This window comes from Gavia stellata, chromosome 14 (assembly GCF_030936135.1).
Source record: "Gavia stellata isolate bGavSte3 chromosome 14, bGavSte3.hap2, whole genome shotgun sequence".
NCBI classification, from domain to species: domain Eukaryota; kingdom Metazoa; phylum Chordata; class Aves; order Gaviiformes; family Gaviidae; genus Gavia; species Gavia stellata.
In genome coordinates, this window is record NC_082607.1 from 3,101,475 (window position 1) to 3,117,741 (window position 16,267).

The 16,267-nt window shown below is 37.6% G+C and overlaps 1 protein-coding gene across 1 annotated transcript in view; it reads left to right on the forward strand.

Moving 5' to 3' along the window:
- LOC104252946 (connector enhancer of kinase suppressor of ras 2) overlaps nucleotides 1-16,267 on the forward strand; it is a 209,188-nt gene that overhangs the window by 95,562 nt on the left and 97,359 nt on the right. Inside the window, exons 3-5 of the mRNA XM_059824361.1 lie at nucleotides 2,659-2,861; nucleotides 4,346-4,433; nucleotides 11,937-11,978. Of these exons, the coding sequence (XP_059680344.1) occupies nucleotides 2,659-2,861; nucleotides 4,346-4,433; nucleotides 11,937-11,978 (333 nt within the window). The remainder of the gene's footprint in view (nucleotides 1-2,658; nucleotides 2,862-4,345; nucleotides 4,434-11,936; nucleotides 11,979-16,267) is intronic.

Here is a 16,267-nt window from a genome sequence, read left to right on the forward strand (position 1 = left end):
TTTTCCCAATTTATAGTTGTTTTATTTCAAAACGAAGATCTTGGATTTGAGGCAAGCTTACATTTGGAGCAATACAATGTCTCTGTCTTCTACGGAGATATTGATTCACTGTCATTTTTGTGATGTTTTTATCTTTTCCTCTTTATTGTGTCTTGCTAACCTACTAAGTTTCAGCTAACCCACTAACTTGCATCAGCACTTCTACTGTGCTGAAAAATTTTCTTTCATCTCCTGATTATTTTTATGGACATATTTTATCTATGCTTTGCTATATTTTAAATTTTATATTGACATTAATTGAGGTTGCCATCAGCATGCTAATAAACTTCAAGATAAAACAAAGAACTTGCTCACTAGGTGGATTTCCTCAAAGACATTTTCCATTCAATTCTGTGTGTTTTCCAATGACTTGGGCAAGATCTCTCCAGTTGATTACACCACTAATATCTATCATACTTTCTTCAAAATTCAGGCATTTACTTTCTGGTAAAACTGTACTGGCTTTTATAGATTCACTGGTCAAACTGTTTCCTTTCCTGCTTGGCTTTTCTTGAAAGTAAACTGACAGGTTTCCAGAGCTTTTATATGATAATGAATTATTGGGAGAAACATTTTCTGCTTGTTTCCACAGGGATAAGCAAGGTTGGACTTGGAAATAAAACCAGGAGGATCTGGTTTATCATCCTTGTAATGTGTTGTTGAGTGTGCAAAATGAAACCCTTTCTGAGGGGAAACCTGCTAGGCAGTGCTCGGTTGCTAGCTGGTAAAGGCATCCCAATACAGCCACCTACTCATGATCTTGCCACAAGTAGAAGTTGAGAGAAAAATAGAGCAGGGGAGGGAATTCCTTCAGTGCTTTAATAAAAGAAAGATTAGCCACAAATATTAAACAGATGACATACTAATGTCAAATACAACTTGCTTTTTAACTTTAAACTTTTCCAAAATAGAATGACTGACCTTAGTTGCTAACTGTACAGTATTTGTTCTGGAAAAATGATGAAGAGAATTGTTCTCGTCTGTAGTTAAACCAATGCAACTTTCATTTGCTTCACTACTTGTTCTTAAAATGGATGCTTCCAAACCTCGTTCACTGATTGTGATGCTTTAGGCATGATATGTATATAACAATGAAAGTAATTCTGTCCTGAGTATCTAAAATTATTTGAAAAGCTAAGTTCTTTGCAGTGATCTAACTAAGATAGTAAGGCTTTTCCATTCCTTGTACGTTGCCCTCCAAGCTGGAGGCAGAGAGCTTGATTTATTTTCCAGAGTGTGCTCTGAGAGGCAGAATGGCTGGCAGAGAAGGCATGGTTCTAAGTACCAGCTGTAAGTGGTCCAAACAACTTTACCAAGCATTTGTTTGTGGTTTGTTTGACTTCCATTCAATCCCGTTTCATAAGCTTGTTATTAGTCAATACATTGCGTAGTGTTTGTGCTTCTTTATTCTCTGTTTTGAGAAAGAAGTTTAGACAGAAAAATTAACATGTGATATTGATGATCAGTCATCCTCTGTAACATATGCATAGCTGAAATTAAGAGAACGCAATCAATCCATACTCTGAAAGTTGATTTTGTTTAAATGCTTATTATATTCTTTCGTATGCTACATCCTGTTTTGGCAGCAAGAAATCTGGGTTCAATTTAGTCTGTTTGAGACTTTCTATGTGAATTTGAGTGAATTATTTCACGTGTATGAGCTGAGATATCTTTGTGCTTGTTACCTGGGTTTAAGTGGGGAACTGGCTTGGTGATAGAAGGACAGAGACATGGATGAAGGAATGTGGATAAAGGGAAAAGGGACTTGTGCGTGGAAAACTTCACTTAGACTAAAAAAACCCACCCCACCCCATCAGAATTAGAACAATGGAAGAAAATCCATTAAGAACCGTTAAATATTAAGACACTGTCACTGGCTGAAGTCTCTGAACCGCTAACAGCTGTTACCACATGCCTGCTCTGTTCTCAGATTCTTCCCTACGCAATCATCGGAAATAGGAGTACCACGTCTTTGCTCTGACCTGATTTGACTGTTCCCATATTACATTACATATGGGACAGCTGCTCACCAACAATAGCAGGGTTCAGGAAGGAATTTTCCTGTAAAATCCTGTCACCAAGGCCATATAAAATTTTGTACCTTATTCACAGCATAAGCGAAAGGGAAATTCTGCTAAGGCTAAGTTATTACAAGTTAGTAGAGGGACTAACACAAATCTGAGTGAGATCCAGTGCAGCGGGACTGCTAAAGGCCTGCTCTCAGAGGTGACAAGTGCACCAAACGGTTGGTTAACCCTGAACCACAGCAGGTAGGGGATAGTGGACCGGCTCATCTTCACTTTCTGAAAGTGGGAAAGACCTTGAGATCCAGCATATGGGGATTCTTTTTGCCTTCCCCCCAGTGACTTAGTTGGACCAACAGGTTTAGGGACTGTAGCATTGTGACCGCTGATGGCAGCAGAGGTTGTTGTGCTGACAAGGTGGATGCATCCTGTGTGTTCTAAACAAAGTAGCCTGTTGCTTAGTTTAACACCAGGCATCCATAACTATCCTACCTTTTCAGCCAATATCACTCGGAATGTTTAACCTCAGAGTTCTGTTCACGTAGCTGACAACACACTATGTCACTCAATTGTGTATCTTCTTCTTTCCCCTCAGAATTATGGTTTGGAGACCGAAAACCTGAGAACTCTGTCTCACAAGCTGAATGCCTCAGCCAAAAATCTTCAGAACTTTATAACGGGTAGAAGGAGGAGTGGCCATTATGATGGCAGGGCCTCCAGACGACTGCCAAATGATTTTCTTACCTCTGTAGTTGACCTGATTGGTGCTGCCAAGAACTTACTAGCCTGGCTGGACAGGTAATTTACTATTCCTTGAGCTTTCATGCATGAGAATAATTCTTCGGGTTGTTTTGTATTTGTTCTTTCTTTTTCTCTTGTACTCTTTTATTCTAATATTAAAATGGCAGTTCTGGAATTCTAGCTCTAAATTTTGGTTTGCAAATTTCTCAAATATTGGAGGCAAAATGTAGTACCCTTTTCTGTCAGGAGGGTGTTAAAGTTTTCTCTAGTTACTTTTTCAGATTCTTTTCAGTCTGATAATGTTTTGTGCCAAGTGAATCCTTTTGTGCTGTTCCAAGTTGACATCTCACTGCCACAAGTGGTAACGTCCTCAGTAATTTCAGAAAGAAGGGTAAGGAAGAAAAAATTGTGGAGTCTGAACTGTCCTTCAGCCATCAAAAAGACACAAAAAAGCAGGAGTTGAGCAAATCAATTAATATTCAAAATAAATTATAGTACTTGCTTAGTCTGAAAATTAAATTTTCTTATTAGAGGTTTTATCAAGAGCAGGATTGATGTATTAAGTACAGTTGTGGTGTTGATTAACGCTCAAGAATCAACCACTGGTTTTTTTCATTTATGAACTGAGAATTTGATTAAAAGTATCTCTCTGAATAAACATAGTTAAAATTTTGATTGTGGAAAGACAGAAACTAAAACATAAAATAAAATAACATCAGAGCATTTTGTTTTGTTTCTTTGGAGTTATAACAACGAATAGCTTTATCTTGAATCTGAATGCTCTTGAATTTATAAATGGCACCTTAGAAATCACAGTGAGAGTGGATCACCCTCCTTTACAGGATTTGTATAATCCTGGTGACATCTTCCTAACCTAATGCCAGCAGTCATATCTCTTGGGCTATGACCTTGTCAGTTCTTATAAATTCAAATGGGGTCAGATTCAGCTAGAATCTGGAAAGCCTGAAGCAAATTCAAGTGTGCAGGAAGCTCTTAGTGACTAAGTAAGCATTACTTTGCTCTCTGAATTAAGGTGCTAACTGCTGCTGAAGAGTGATGTCATACTAGAAATGCTGTCTTTTTAATGAGCCGTACAAAGGAAATCTGGACTAACAATTATTTGGCAGCTCCTATTTCTACGAGAACGATAACTTCTGATGTTCTGGCCAAAATCCAGTTTACATCCTTCCTGCTTTTCTTGTTTCAAAGGTGTATTCTACAGAAGTTGTGTAATTTGCTGCTGGAGATAGTAATGATTAGGTGATTCACATTTCCATGGTGTAGAACTGATCTCTGTATTATATGTATCTTCTAAATGCCCCTGAAGAATCCAAAAACCAGTAAGACTGTGCTATGGAAAACTATATGCATTATTTCAGGACTTTTTTCTTGATCAAACCATAGAACAATTAGCCAACCTGATTATATTTGCCTCTATGAAAACAAATTTACTAACCGTAAATCTGTTTAACAACGGCTTATACTGCAAACGGCAGTTATAATCCTTAATGCTGTATAAACCTATCTTTCCTTTCTCACAGGTCCCCATTTGTCAGCGTGACAGAATACTCGCTGCTGAAAAACAACATTGTTCAACTGTGCCTGGAACTAACAACCATTGTGCAACAGGTAGGAGTGGTTATCTTCCGCTCTGAGTCTTCTTCATACTGTTGCTTAAAAATGGCAATAGTAAAAACATTGCTAAGCTTTTTCTTCACCAGAAAAATTGTTTTAGCATTACTTATCTGTTCTTTGCATGTTTTCTTTCTCTGGGAGCGATGGGAAGATTTTTGGACTTTGGTTATTCTCATATGCCTGGATAGATCAAAGAACAGTGTGAAGTTAAAAATAATCCACTTTGCTTTTGAGTAGACAGTTTCATGTTAGGTTACCTACCACCGTGCAGGTGTTAAACAAAAGAACAAAGCCACAGTGGGCAACAGCTTAACTACTGCTAACAGTTTATTACAGATTAAAATAAAAAATCTTCCAGGGACGAGTTCTTAGAATACATACAAATATATCCAGAACCTGTACTGTGGCTTCTTCAGTTAAAGGCGAGCCAGTTACCTGAAAGCAGTTTAGTGATTAACATGAAATAGTCATAACATTAAACCAACCAATTATGGAACAAAGAAGGATAGTAGTATTATCATTACTTAACTGTAATATAGTACAGTCCACAGATACATAAAATCAATTTGTCTGGTTCTGTAGTGCTACATAATGTACAAATAATAGTAGTCTCTGACAGTGTCTGCCTCTGAAGTAAGTGAGGAGGTGACACACAGGTACAGAAAGACTGAGTGGAAATAGTTTTACAAATATTTACAGCGAGCTTCTCCTTTTGTGAGTGGATAAAAATACTGATGAGACAAAATAGTGTTAGTGGATACACGGAGAGGTTAAAGAACAGGCAGGGCTGCCTTGGAATGAAGCAAAAGAGAAAGATCAAAGTACTGTAGGAGGGAAAGCAAGAAGAAAGCTTAGCTAAAGCTATAGTTTTGTAAGCACCTAAAACTGGCCCTGCCTCCAATATACAGCGCTCCATTGTCTGCCTCTGTCCTGTGCTGGCACAGTTTTCCATGTAACCTCACAGCAGACCAATCATAAAACTCATTTAACTTAAAAGGCTTCCTGGAGTTGTAGCATTCTGCAAACTTTTTTTTTTCTCCCCCTCCTTTCCTCTTCAATTTAATTTTCTTCTTGGGAAAATAAGAAAGAGCTTACGCTGATAAATATGAGTCTTTGTATTTTATACTGTAATCCTTTATTTATAATATTCAAATTTATTCATTTTAGAAATTTTGTCCTATATGCATTTTTGCAGTGCACCCCCCCCTCCTTTTCTCTTTTCTTGGTTTAAAAATTCTTATGTAGGCATTTAATTATTTATGTCTCTTTATTAAGATTTCTCTTACAAGGTGTTTATAGCACTAGGCTATTTTTGATTTACAGACTAAGCAAAATGAATTTCTCTGCAGTATAAAAAGTTTGGATTCTGATTCCGCCCTTCAGCTGATATTGCATTTTGTTTGGGTGAGTTTGATTTTTCCCTGTGGTCTAGGTGAAAATAGTATAATTTTGAATTGCTGTCTCCATTTCTGTCGTTCATTTCACTGCTTTTGGCGGATGAAATTCAGTTCTCCTCTGCCAGCAATAGTTTGATTCTCTTTTTTCAATTCTTCAACTCCACTTCACTCCCAAAGCTGTCCTCCTTTTGACAAGTTAAAAACAATCCGTCTTTTAGCATAAATTCCAAGACATTCCAAGATGAAAAATGTTTACTTAGTTCTTCAGGTCAGTTGCAAATCAAGTTTTGACTTTTCCTTATCATATTGTCAGATCTGGGTTGTTTGATAGTCATCCATTAAGATCTTTTTACAGTATATTAAACTTAGCACCAGAAAGAGCAGATAAAACAAAATCATTCATAGGGAGACAGTTTTGATGTTACTAAATCTGAGGAAAATTGATCTTAATGTGTGAAAGCAGAAATGTCTCACCCAAACCAGAATTGCAGCCTTAACTGTAGGCTAAAATATGAATTGAAAGGCATAACTACTAGAAACCTAGGTCTCGCATCCTTTCAGATACTCCTTGTTTTATGAATGATATAAATTTTAGATATCTAATTTAGTCAGTGTGAAGGTAGCAGTCAAGGCTATGCATTTGGCACATTAAGTGAGAAATGTCTGCAACCTGAAGATTTATTTCATGCAAAATTAGCATGCTTTGTGTGCATAACTTACAGCTGCCACTCAAGGTGAACTTCCTTCTAAATAAGGGACATTACTATGTCATCTTAGGTTAATACAGACACTGCTTATGAATCTTCTTCCTAGGACATACTGTATGTATCTGAGTGACATACTCTTAGATCTAATAAGGAAGTAGATTTTTTAGCTTTTAGGTCATATTCTTTCTCTGTGTGAGTGTGAAGATGGATCTTCATTCAAAATTTAAACCAAACAGATGAACTGCAATGTTGGGTATTATTATTTACACACCATGTATATGCTATGATGAATAAGAAGTCACTTGTTTATCTGTAAACAGTATCTTCTCTTAGTGGTTATAAGAACATTGATCTTTATTCTTTATTTTTAGAGACGTTTTATACCTGTCCATTTATGCTGGGGAATGTACTTTATTCTACTCAGTTTTCTTATCCCTCACGATCTCACCTTCCCTAAAATAAGTAGGGAAACTATAAAATAATAGCGTTACACAGAAAGCTGCAGAAACGTCCTGATTTTGAGGTGCAATGTCCCATGAAAAAGTGTTGATGACAATGTGCAAAAAAAGCATGTTAGATCAGAGTATTGCAAATGTTTGAGCTCTCTGTTGACTTCATTTTGAAGTATAGCTCTAGCTTCAAGGTAGACTAGCTCTCATTTTTGCTCTGAAAATGAATCCACCAGACTAAAATAACTGAATTTGGATCTGGTCACGCTCTAGGACCGAGGCTACCCTGGGGCAAAGATAACTGGAATAACTGGGGAAGAATAGGTTTGGAATTCTGTTCATAAAATGTAGCCATTGATTAATTTTTCCTTGAGTGGAAAGAGTTCACTAGTTCTGGTAGAAGTTAGTTTTCTGACTATTTTTCTCCTGATTATGTCAAAGACGTTTAAACCTGTGCTAGATGCTTTTGATACATGCATTAAACTGCATGAACAAACATTCTCTAAACAAAAAAGCCTGTCTATGTCTTACCAAAGAACCTCAGCACAGCTCAGGCTAATTGTTTTCCAACAAAAGCCAAACAAAATTTTGCTTGTTCTCCCCTTTATTAATGTTTAATTAACCTCACTGAGATAAATTCAGAGACCATATCACAGATTTTTACCTTTTTAGGCAAATGCTTTGTGTTTAGGATGAAGCATATGTTTTTTGAAGTTATTTAGTTCATACTGCAATTGATAGAAATTGTTTCTTGGTAGTTTCCTGTACCTGGTCTAACTTTTAAATTAGCCCTCCTTCGAGCAGGTGGTTGGACTAGATAACCTCCAGAGGTCCCTTCTGCCTGAATTCTTCTGTGATTCAGCGACTGCCATTAAAAACGCGGGTGTTATTTTCAGTTTGGACTTTGCAGACTTCAGCTTTCAGCCCCTCAATGTTATTTTGCTTGCATTTGCTAAAGAGCATTGTGTTATCAAACATCTGTTCACTGTTTTCTAAATATAGATTATGATCAAGTCTTTGCCTTAATAAACCAAGTAAAATAAGTGTATTTACGGGTGTATATTTGCCTAATTTCAGAGCATCTTTTTCTTTTTAATGTGTGGATTCCAGAAGAGTGTTTGATTTTATGTATGCAAGCGATGTATTTTTAAATATAATTTTGTCATGTCCACCATTCAAAGACTGCAGTAGATCTTTATTGCAGTGTTATATTGGGAAATGGCATCCAACTGCAAACATCACAAGGTTTTAAGTTCTCTTCCAAGCTGCTCCTTCATAGGGTCTTTGTTTCTTTTCAGTAGCTGACTTATGCTGTTTTATTGTACTAAGTTAATGAACTAACTATTTTACATGTATTAGTATTTTTATGTGTTAGTTAACCATAAAACATTCTTTCTTGTATCTGCAAATTTCAGTAGTACTTGCACTTTTTTCTTTTCAAATTATAAACTAAAATTGTGACTATAGTGTGGGTGAGCACAAGTCCTACCGACCTTTTCTCTTTATGAATATTCAAAAGATTGCTGTTTTACTTGATCAGAGTTATGAAGGTGTACTGTACCTTAGAAAGGTAGGCTGTCCTGGATAGTGCAAAAGCTGGCTTGTATGTAATACTGCTGCTGTGACTATTTTGTAATTCCTGTATTTTACCATTTTACAGAGGGGAAAGAGAATGCAGCTACTAATTTTTTTCAGAGTCTTTTAAAATCTAAGAAAAAACATTTTTAACATGTCATCTTGCTTATGGAGGATGTAGAAAGAATATCACTATAAGTATTATTTATTTTCTGAGACAAATAGATCAAAATTCTAAAATGTTAGCCCTGGAAGGTTTGGGGGTTTTATTTGTTTTTTTTTTTTTTTTTTTTAATGAGATCCCTAGTGCATTGCTATGTATCAGAGAAAAATAAATCCGAAGAATATTGTGACCTACATATCTTAATATTTGCGTATAACATTGCAAGTGCTTTTAACCTCTCAGTTAAACTAGTCTGATGTATTTAAAAAAAAAAAGTCAATATGCATCTATTTTGGAAGGAATCCCAAAGCCATTAACATTTTTAATGCTAATGTAATCTTGAATGTACAACGTAAGTATAGCTAACATTAATTCTGCTCTACGAAACAGTGAAATTTCAGTTTTACTACACAAAAGCCTTCTATTTCTTGACCTGAAGTAATTAAGTTTCCTCAGAGTGAAGCTCTCATTGTATTTCTAGCACGGAAATTAAAGGAGTAATTTAAAAAGGAGCATTAGCTCGGATGTCAAGCTGTAAACCCTGCTGTGATCATTTTGTTCTCTTGGTACGTGGAGGGTTAAAAGGAGATGGTGGATGTGCTGTTTGAAGTGTGTAAAACTTGTAGGAAAAACTGCCTTGGGCATTGCCAACCAAACTGACTAATTGAATTCTTTTTTTGTGCTGTAGAAAGTAACAGTATGAATAGGAAGAAACATCAAAGGGATACTTGACCATGAAATGCTAATACAAATTCTTCTCTGTGTTCCTTGGCACTCATAATCTTCTGATTTTCGCTTTCTTACTCTGTAACAATATTCTTTAAACTGTGCTCCCGTAGAGATTAATTTCTCTACAAAACCGCCAACCCTCCAGAATCAACGTGACCCTTAGGGCGGAGGGCGCGGCGGTGACCTGTTCTCCAGGCCTGGAGCCGGCCAGCGGCTCGGGCGGCCGGAGGCGGCTCTGCGGCAGCCTGAGGCGGCTGAGGGAGGAGCTCCTCAAAGCGGCACCCGCGGAAGAAGGTTGAGCGCTGGCCACGGCCCCCGGGGATGGGGCACAGCCGAGGGGTTGAGCTGCTGGGCAAGAGGCGCAGAGATCTGCCAGTTCGCTGCTATTTCTCTCGCGAAGAGCACCACAGCCTAAGCTGATCTTAGAGCTAATCTGCTTCTAGAGTGACTGGGGTGAGGATGTTGGAATTGGTTCATGGGAAGTTTAAAGCAATTAACTGTTATTGCTAATGTACTAAGATCCAGGAAAGAGGACGTCTTGAGAACTATAGGGAGTCTTAAGTTGCTTGAGGGGATCTTTTAGGTATATCAGGAAGTCAAATTTTGCTTAAAAACTTACTCAAGGAAAAAGGACAAATAGTTTTCTTACTGGTCATATCCTCATCCTGAAATTTCTTCTCTTGCTTTGTAGAAAGCTTTTTCCAATGTGACCTAGCATTTGGAGACTTAGCAATTTCCCAACATACTTTTGTCTGTTGTTAACCATTAATTCACTTAAATGTAAATAATCAGCGCCAGTATAGCATTATACACAAGATCCCCACGATAAGCGAGGCCCCTGAGGGGAGCCCCCCCCTCCCCGCCTGCTCCTCAGGGCGCTCTGGGGCGGCCTGCCGCTCCCTCCCGGGCTCTGGGGCCCCGCCAGCCGCAGCCGGGGGGTGTCGGGATGCCTCAGAAGTGTTTTCCTCTCAGATTTTGTTAGAGAAAAGCCCCCCTCTGCCGAGAAGTAGGTGTCACAGCCAGTGCTCACCGTGAGTGTGGAGGGCGGGCTGCCTCAGGCAGGCGGTGGAAGGTTCTGGAGCTCTGGGGCTGGGGGGAGAGGGAGCCTGGCCCTGGGGGCTGCGGCCCTGGCTGCAGCTGGCCTCAGAGGTGACCAAGCTTTTGGGGAGTCTATTCTAATCTCACCCTGGCAAACTTGAATTTTCTGCATTTTCCTTTTAATGTGATGTTTTAGTAAAATACAGGTTGAGAGCCCGTGAGGTGATTCGGAGTGCTGACTGGCAGGAGGAGGGTGGGGCAGAGCTGCCTCAGCGCGCGTGGGCCCTCTCCTCTCGGAAGGGGTTAAATACGGGCCTGTCACGACTGTGTCTTGCTTTGTAGAGGATTGTACTGAGGAAATCTTCGAAACATTAAAAAGCAGTAGAAGCAGTAGATCTCTTGTAGGAATTTGTATGCTTTGTTTCATGAAGGAAAAGTAATATTCCAGCCACTGCAATATCACCAAACCAAAATGCAGGTTAAGGGAGTAATGACTCAAGTTATGTAGTGCTAAGATTTATTATTCTTAAAATGATAACTAAAAAAGGAAAATGACTGCTCTAGCAGTTATAAGTCTTAAGCAAATAAAGAGGTTGATCAGGAATATTGGTTTAAATTGGTTAATAGCAATGTCACGTAATGGAAAGCTGGGATGGATTTATTCTTTGGGAGGCCTTAAGGCATTGAAACCCCTGGATATCCCTGGACCAGCGCTCAGCATGAGCAAGCCCGTGTCCTTTCTCGTCCTTTTTGGTGTGGTTAGTGCCTTCAATGTCCAAAGCTGGAGCAGTTACGTGACTTCTCTCAAGAGATGGGACCACTGCTATTTCTTGTCCCTTGTGGATGGTGTAGACAACCGGGGCCTTGAAGCAGAAGATGGAGTGAACCAAACTGACAGTGTGGACACACCACGTTTAACATCTTTATCATTGTATTTGTCAAAAAATTCTATTTACTCTTCCTTCCCATGCTTTATAGTAACACAGTCTACCTAGTGGTAGGTCTGACACAACTGTCTGCACCCCCCATAACTTGTAGAACAGCTAGCAAACATTCTGCCTGATTTAAGACTGGGCAATATATCTCTTGCTCTGTGCATCATTGACTTTCTGACGTGCCAGATTAATTATATTCAATTACTTTTTTCTCACTATCGTGAATCTGTCCCCTCTGCCTTACTTTTATATTGTTGCTAGTATTGAGCACGAGAGTTTCGTGACTGTAAAGGGAAGAATCGATCCCTGAGGTTAACCAGCCAGAAGAGAAGTCACGTTTCCTAAGACTGTAAAGTAACCTTTTGGACATGACAAAACTCAAGAGATATTTGTTTTTACAGGTCCATCTGTAAGAGATAGTTATCAGAATAAAGCATGCTTTTCTTTCTTAATAGGAAATTTAAAATAATGTGCATTAATTGTTTTTGTTTTATTTTACCACAGGATTGTACAGTGTATGAAACAGAAAATAAAATTCTTCATGTGGTAAGTAATTTAAGTATTCTGCTTTGGTATTCTTTAATCCTACCCCATCCACTTAAAAGATTTAAAAAAAAATTAAAGCTACCATAGGAAAATAAAGTTCCTGACTATTTGACACAACTTCTGATTAATTATATCAGTTGCTAAAAGTTTAAGTTTTCATAAATAAGATCAAATAGTTAAAAAGTTAAAATTTATTTTCAAGACCAGGAAGAGAGAGATATCAGCTTACATGTTTTGTGACCCCCAGAAACCGATTTAGTACAAGTTAGTTGTGCCTCCTACCAGCCAGTTTAATGACTGCCCCAGTACTCTAGATTTAACACTCCAAAATGTCTTTTTTTTTGCATCACTGTAAAGAAATGGAGAGACTCTACCCAAACAATATCAGTAAAATATTTTTTCACCTAAAATATTGTTTCCACTTTCTCTGAAGATTGGAGGCTTATGGAAGATGGTGTCATTCACTTAAGAACGATTTATACCAAGCCTTTTTACTCTTTCCTAAATTGCAAGTCTTTCAAGTTTAAGGCTTAAGAACCAGCTTTCTTCTGCTGCTCCCTAACTTACGCCTGTTATTTTAGCAGGCAGGGACAGATACTCGCTCTCACTCTCCCCTTTCACACAGTTCCGTGGAGTAATGCTGTCTGTTATACTTACAGTTAATTACAAATACATAATTATTGTTCTTAGATTGTTTTAGAAGCTTCACAGTACTCCTACTAGTGTAATACTCTTACTAGGATTGCTGGCGTGTAATTCCAGCAATGGATCCATCAGACCTGGTGCATTACTACCTTCACTGGTTGTCAGACTGAGCACTTTGTGCCTTCAGCACTCAAAAAATCTAAAGATGAAGGGGAATGGAAGAATCTTATGCAAAGTTATTGTTTAGATACTGGATTTTAAGTTCAAATACTTTATATTTTCCTGGTACTGGCACAGAAAACTTGTACTGACACTGAGATAAAGTGAAAACTTATGGTTAAAGGAAACTCTCAAAGGATTTACAAGTTCAGATAAGCTTTTGACAAGCTCTAACCATGTGCCTGCCTCTTTTTTCTTTTTTTTTTTTTTTTAAGCCTTTTACACATACTCTGCTTCCAGCAGGGATTAAAATTTGTCATAAAACATTGATGTGCTGTTAAATTCAGAAAGCATGCAGTGACTTTTAGAAAAAGGCTTACTACTGCAAACCTGATTCTGAAAACTTCTAAAAGCACCTGAAATCTTCTGGGATTTGGAGTGTATATATATATACACACACGTACATATATACACATCTTTTAACGCACAATTCTAACTGCATATGACTTCTAGAAATACATCTTTAGCAGGAATGTTACTTTTTACTTTTCTACCAGTTTTGGACGGAAGCCTGAAAAGGTAGAAGAGAAGAGAGAAAAGTTTCAGTTTTTAAGTATTCTATAGGCTTAGCAGTGAAAGTGTGATGAACCTTAAAGAGCCTGCATCCCAAGGCGGTAGAACTCATCTTAGCCTGAGCAAAATCACCTGAAACTACCTGATCCAGAGAATCCAGGCTCTGAGAATCAAACTGTTTATCATCATAACCGTGAAGTGAGAAGAATCACCATGTTTCTCACAGCATCTTAAAAAAGAATAATTACTTTAAGGGTACTGAATTAAAGAATAGGCTTTGTCAATTGTTCATTTCTTTTATGATAATTTTATTTCTTAAAATGAAAAATAGAATTAAGTTAAATACTAAAGAAAAATAATTTTCATGCTCTAAACTAAAATTTTACATTTGTAAGAGATAGAATCTATAACTCTTAAACACCACATGACATTTTGTTTTATTTCTGAAAGATATGAAGAAAGATATACTTAGAAGTAAAGACAGATTTATAAAATGATGATCCATGACTGACTTTCTTCATTGGTTACTGGAGAGATTCACTGAGGTGTAGGTTTGTTTGGAAGAGCTCTAGGGTGGCGTGTGCCCAGGTGTTGTGATTGTGGGTGCATAGTTGCCATTCCCTCACTAGTCATGTGACTAGACTGTGGCTACTCAGCAGCTTGGGTATTATGGGAGAAGATAAATTATGAAGGAGTGATCTTCAGGATCACTTCAACTGCATGTCTGAGAGTCAGGTTTCCTATTTTTTTGGATAACTGTTTAGCAAAATGTGCTTATCGGGTCTGCGCCAGTTCTTTCGACTAATACAGTGTAACTATGATAAATAAAAATTACAACCTGCTAGTTGTTCTTTCTTTTGGCAGTAAATACAGATTATTAACTTACATTCTTTGTATAGACCCAGCAGTGGCTGCCATACTAAAAATACTTTGTGTGATGTACAAGTTTGTATGACTTGTTCAAGACTTAGTGGTTTCCTAGAGATACTGTTCTTGTCATGGCCCATTGAGAGAAATGTAATAAATGGGGTTCGGGTGTTGGTTGGCCCGTAAAACTGTATGTAGAGTCTTCTGCAACAGGTACTGAAGTTCTTGAAGAATCCATTTCTGTTTGAGATTTTCTTAAGTGCAGTAGTATTGCACCATCTGGAGAGTATGCTCTTTGCTTTTTGGTGGTTTTGGAACTAGTACACAAGACTTTGGTCCTTTCTATTTTTTTATGCCAAAAATACTTCAGCATTTGTTAAAGTATCATCTCATATTGATAGTGCCACATCAACCATTACTTCCTGACCCTGTGCTACATTCATAAATTCCGCTCAGTTGCTCCCATTTATACTATCTCAGCCTTTGCATTATTTACAACTGGTGTCAGGCCTCTCTTGCATCTGCTGAACTACTTCAGAGCAAACTGATCTTTTTAATTATTTTTAATTATTCCAATATAATTTCTTGAATATTTTCCTGGTGCTAAAATCCTACATAGATTTTAATTGACTTTCTGAATCACGGGGAGAGCTTAAAGATTCATAAGAGTAAATTGGATTGAAAACTTCTTTGCTGTTTATTTCATTTCAAAGTTTATTTACTGAAAAAGTATTTGCATGTGACAACTGTAAAGTTAGATTATTACATCAGAAGGTAGGAAGTGTTGTCTCTGAGATGTAGTCTGCATCTAATCTGTACATATGATCTTAAATGTTAAGGCATAAGAGAGGGCCTCAGTTCGAACTAATGGTACTATTTTGCTATGACAGTAATTCAAAAGCTGGCTGAAAGCATGTACTCACAGACAGGGTCAGCCATCAGTTCGTATGTAGAATAGCAGTGCAATACATTTTTTTGAGGAAGCCAGTTTCCTTATCCTGGTGGGAGAAGACAGGACCTAAAGTTTTATTTAGGGGTTCTGGCCCAAAGCTGAAACTGCTAGAAGTATTTCTGGGTTTTGGTGACCTCTAGATGCAGTCATGCATGCCTGAATGGGATGCTTTGCATCTTTCAGCTGATATAAAATACAAATGCCACATCCAGTACTCCAGAGCTGTACTTGGATTTCCAGATGACTAACTATACAGTGAATGGAAGTATAATCTATAAATTCAGCCAGTTAATTTATTAATTGTGACACCTTTATTTGTTTAACTTATATGTATAATGTCAAATGAGATATTAGAAATCCTTATGCTTTTGCAAATGCCTGAAATAAAACTTCTCTTAAAGGATTTCACTACCATTTGCTATAATTAGGGAAAATGAGAACATAGTCCCCAAAGTAAAATAGATGCATACAGCACAGCTTTGACCAGAAGACCATTCTGAAATTCATCTAAATGAATGCTTTCAGATTAGGATCAAATATTTTTAGGCATAGTCTGTTTGAAGGAACGCGTTAAGCCACGCTTGCAAACTTGGGAATAAATCTTTTTACATGAAGATTCTCTGAGAGTACAGATCAGCTCCTTTCTGATCCATAGACTTACTGTTTGCCTTTGATGGATAGGTTTAATCTGTCAGTATCACTGTTTCCATCTATGCAATGGGGTTCCTACTTTGAAGGTGTTCGTGTGGGCTGGCATTAAGATTTTGAGATCTTTAGCTGGAAGGCAAGATAACATAAAGTTACTGCATACTTGTAGTGATCTAGAATATCTGTTAAAGGTTCAAAGACGCATAAGAATTTTACTTCAGGAAATGGATTAACTACGGCACTTTTCTACCAGTGTAGAACCTACCCAGAAAAATTTTCTGAGTTGTATAATGCAGAATTCATGTAATTATCACTGCTGGTAGGGTTGCTCTCATTATTTGGTAGCCAAAATAGGTTATTAAGTTGGTGTATAAGGCATTTATTTTTTACATATTTCACTTGCCTTCCATTGTATTTACAATGATACATTATAATGACAGATAAG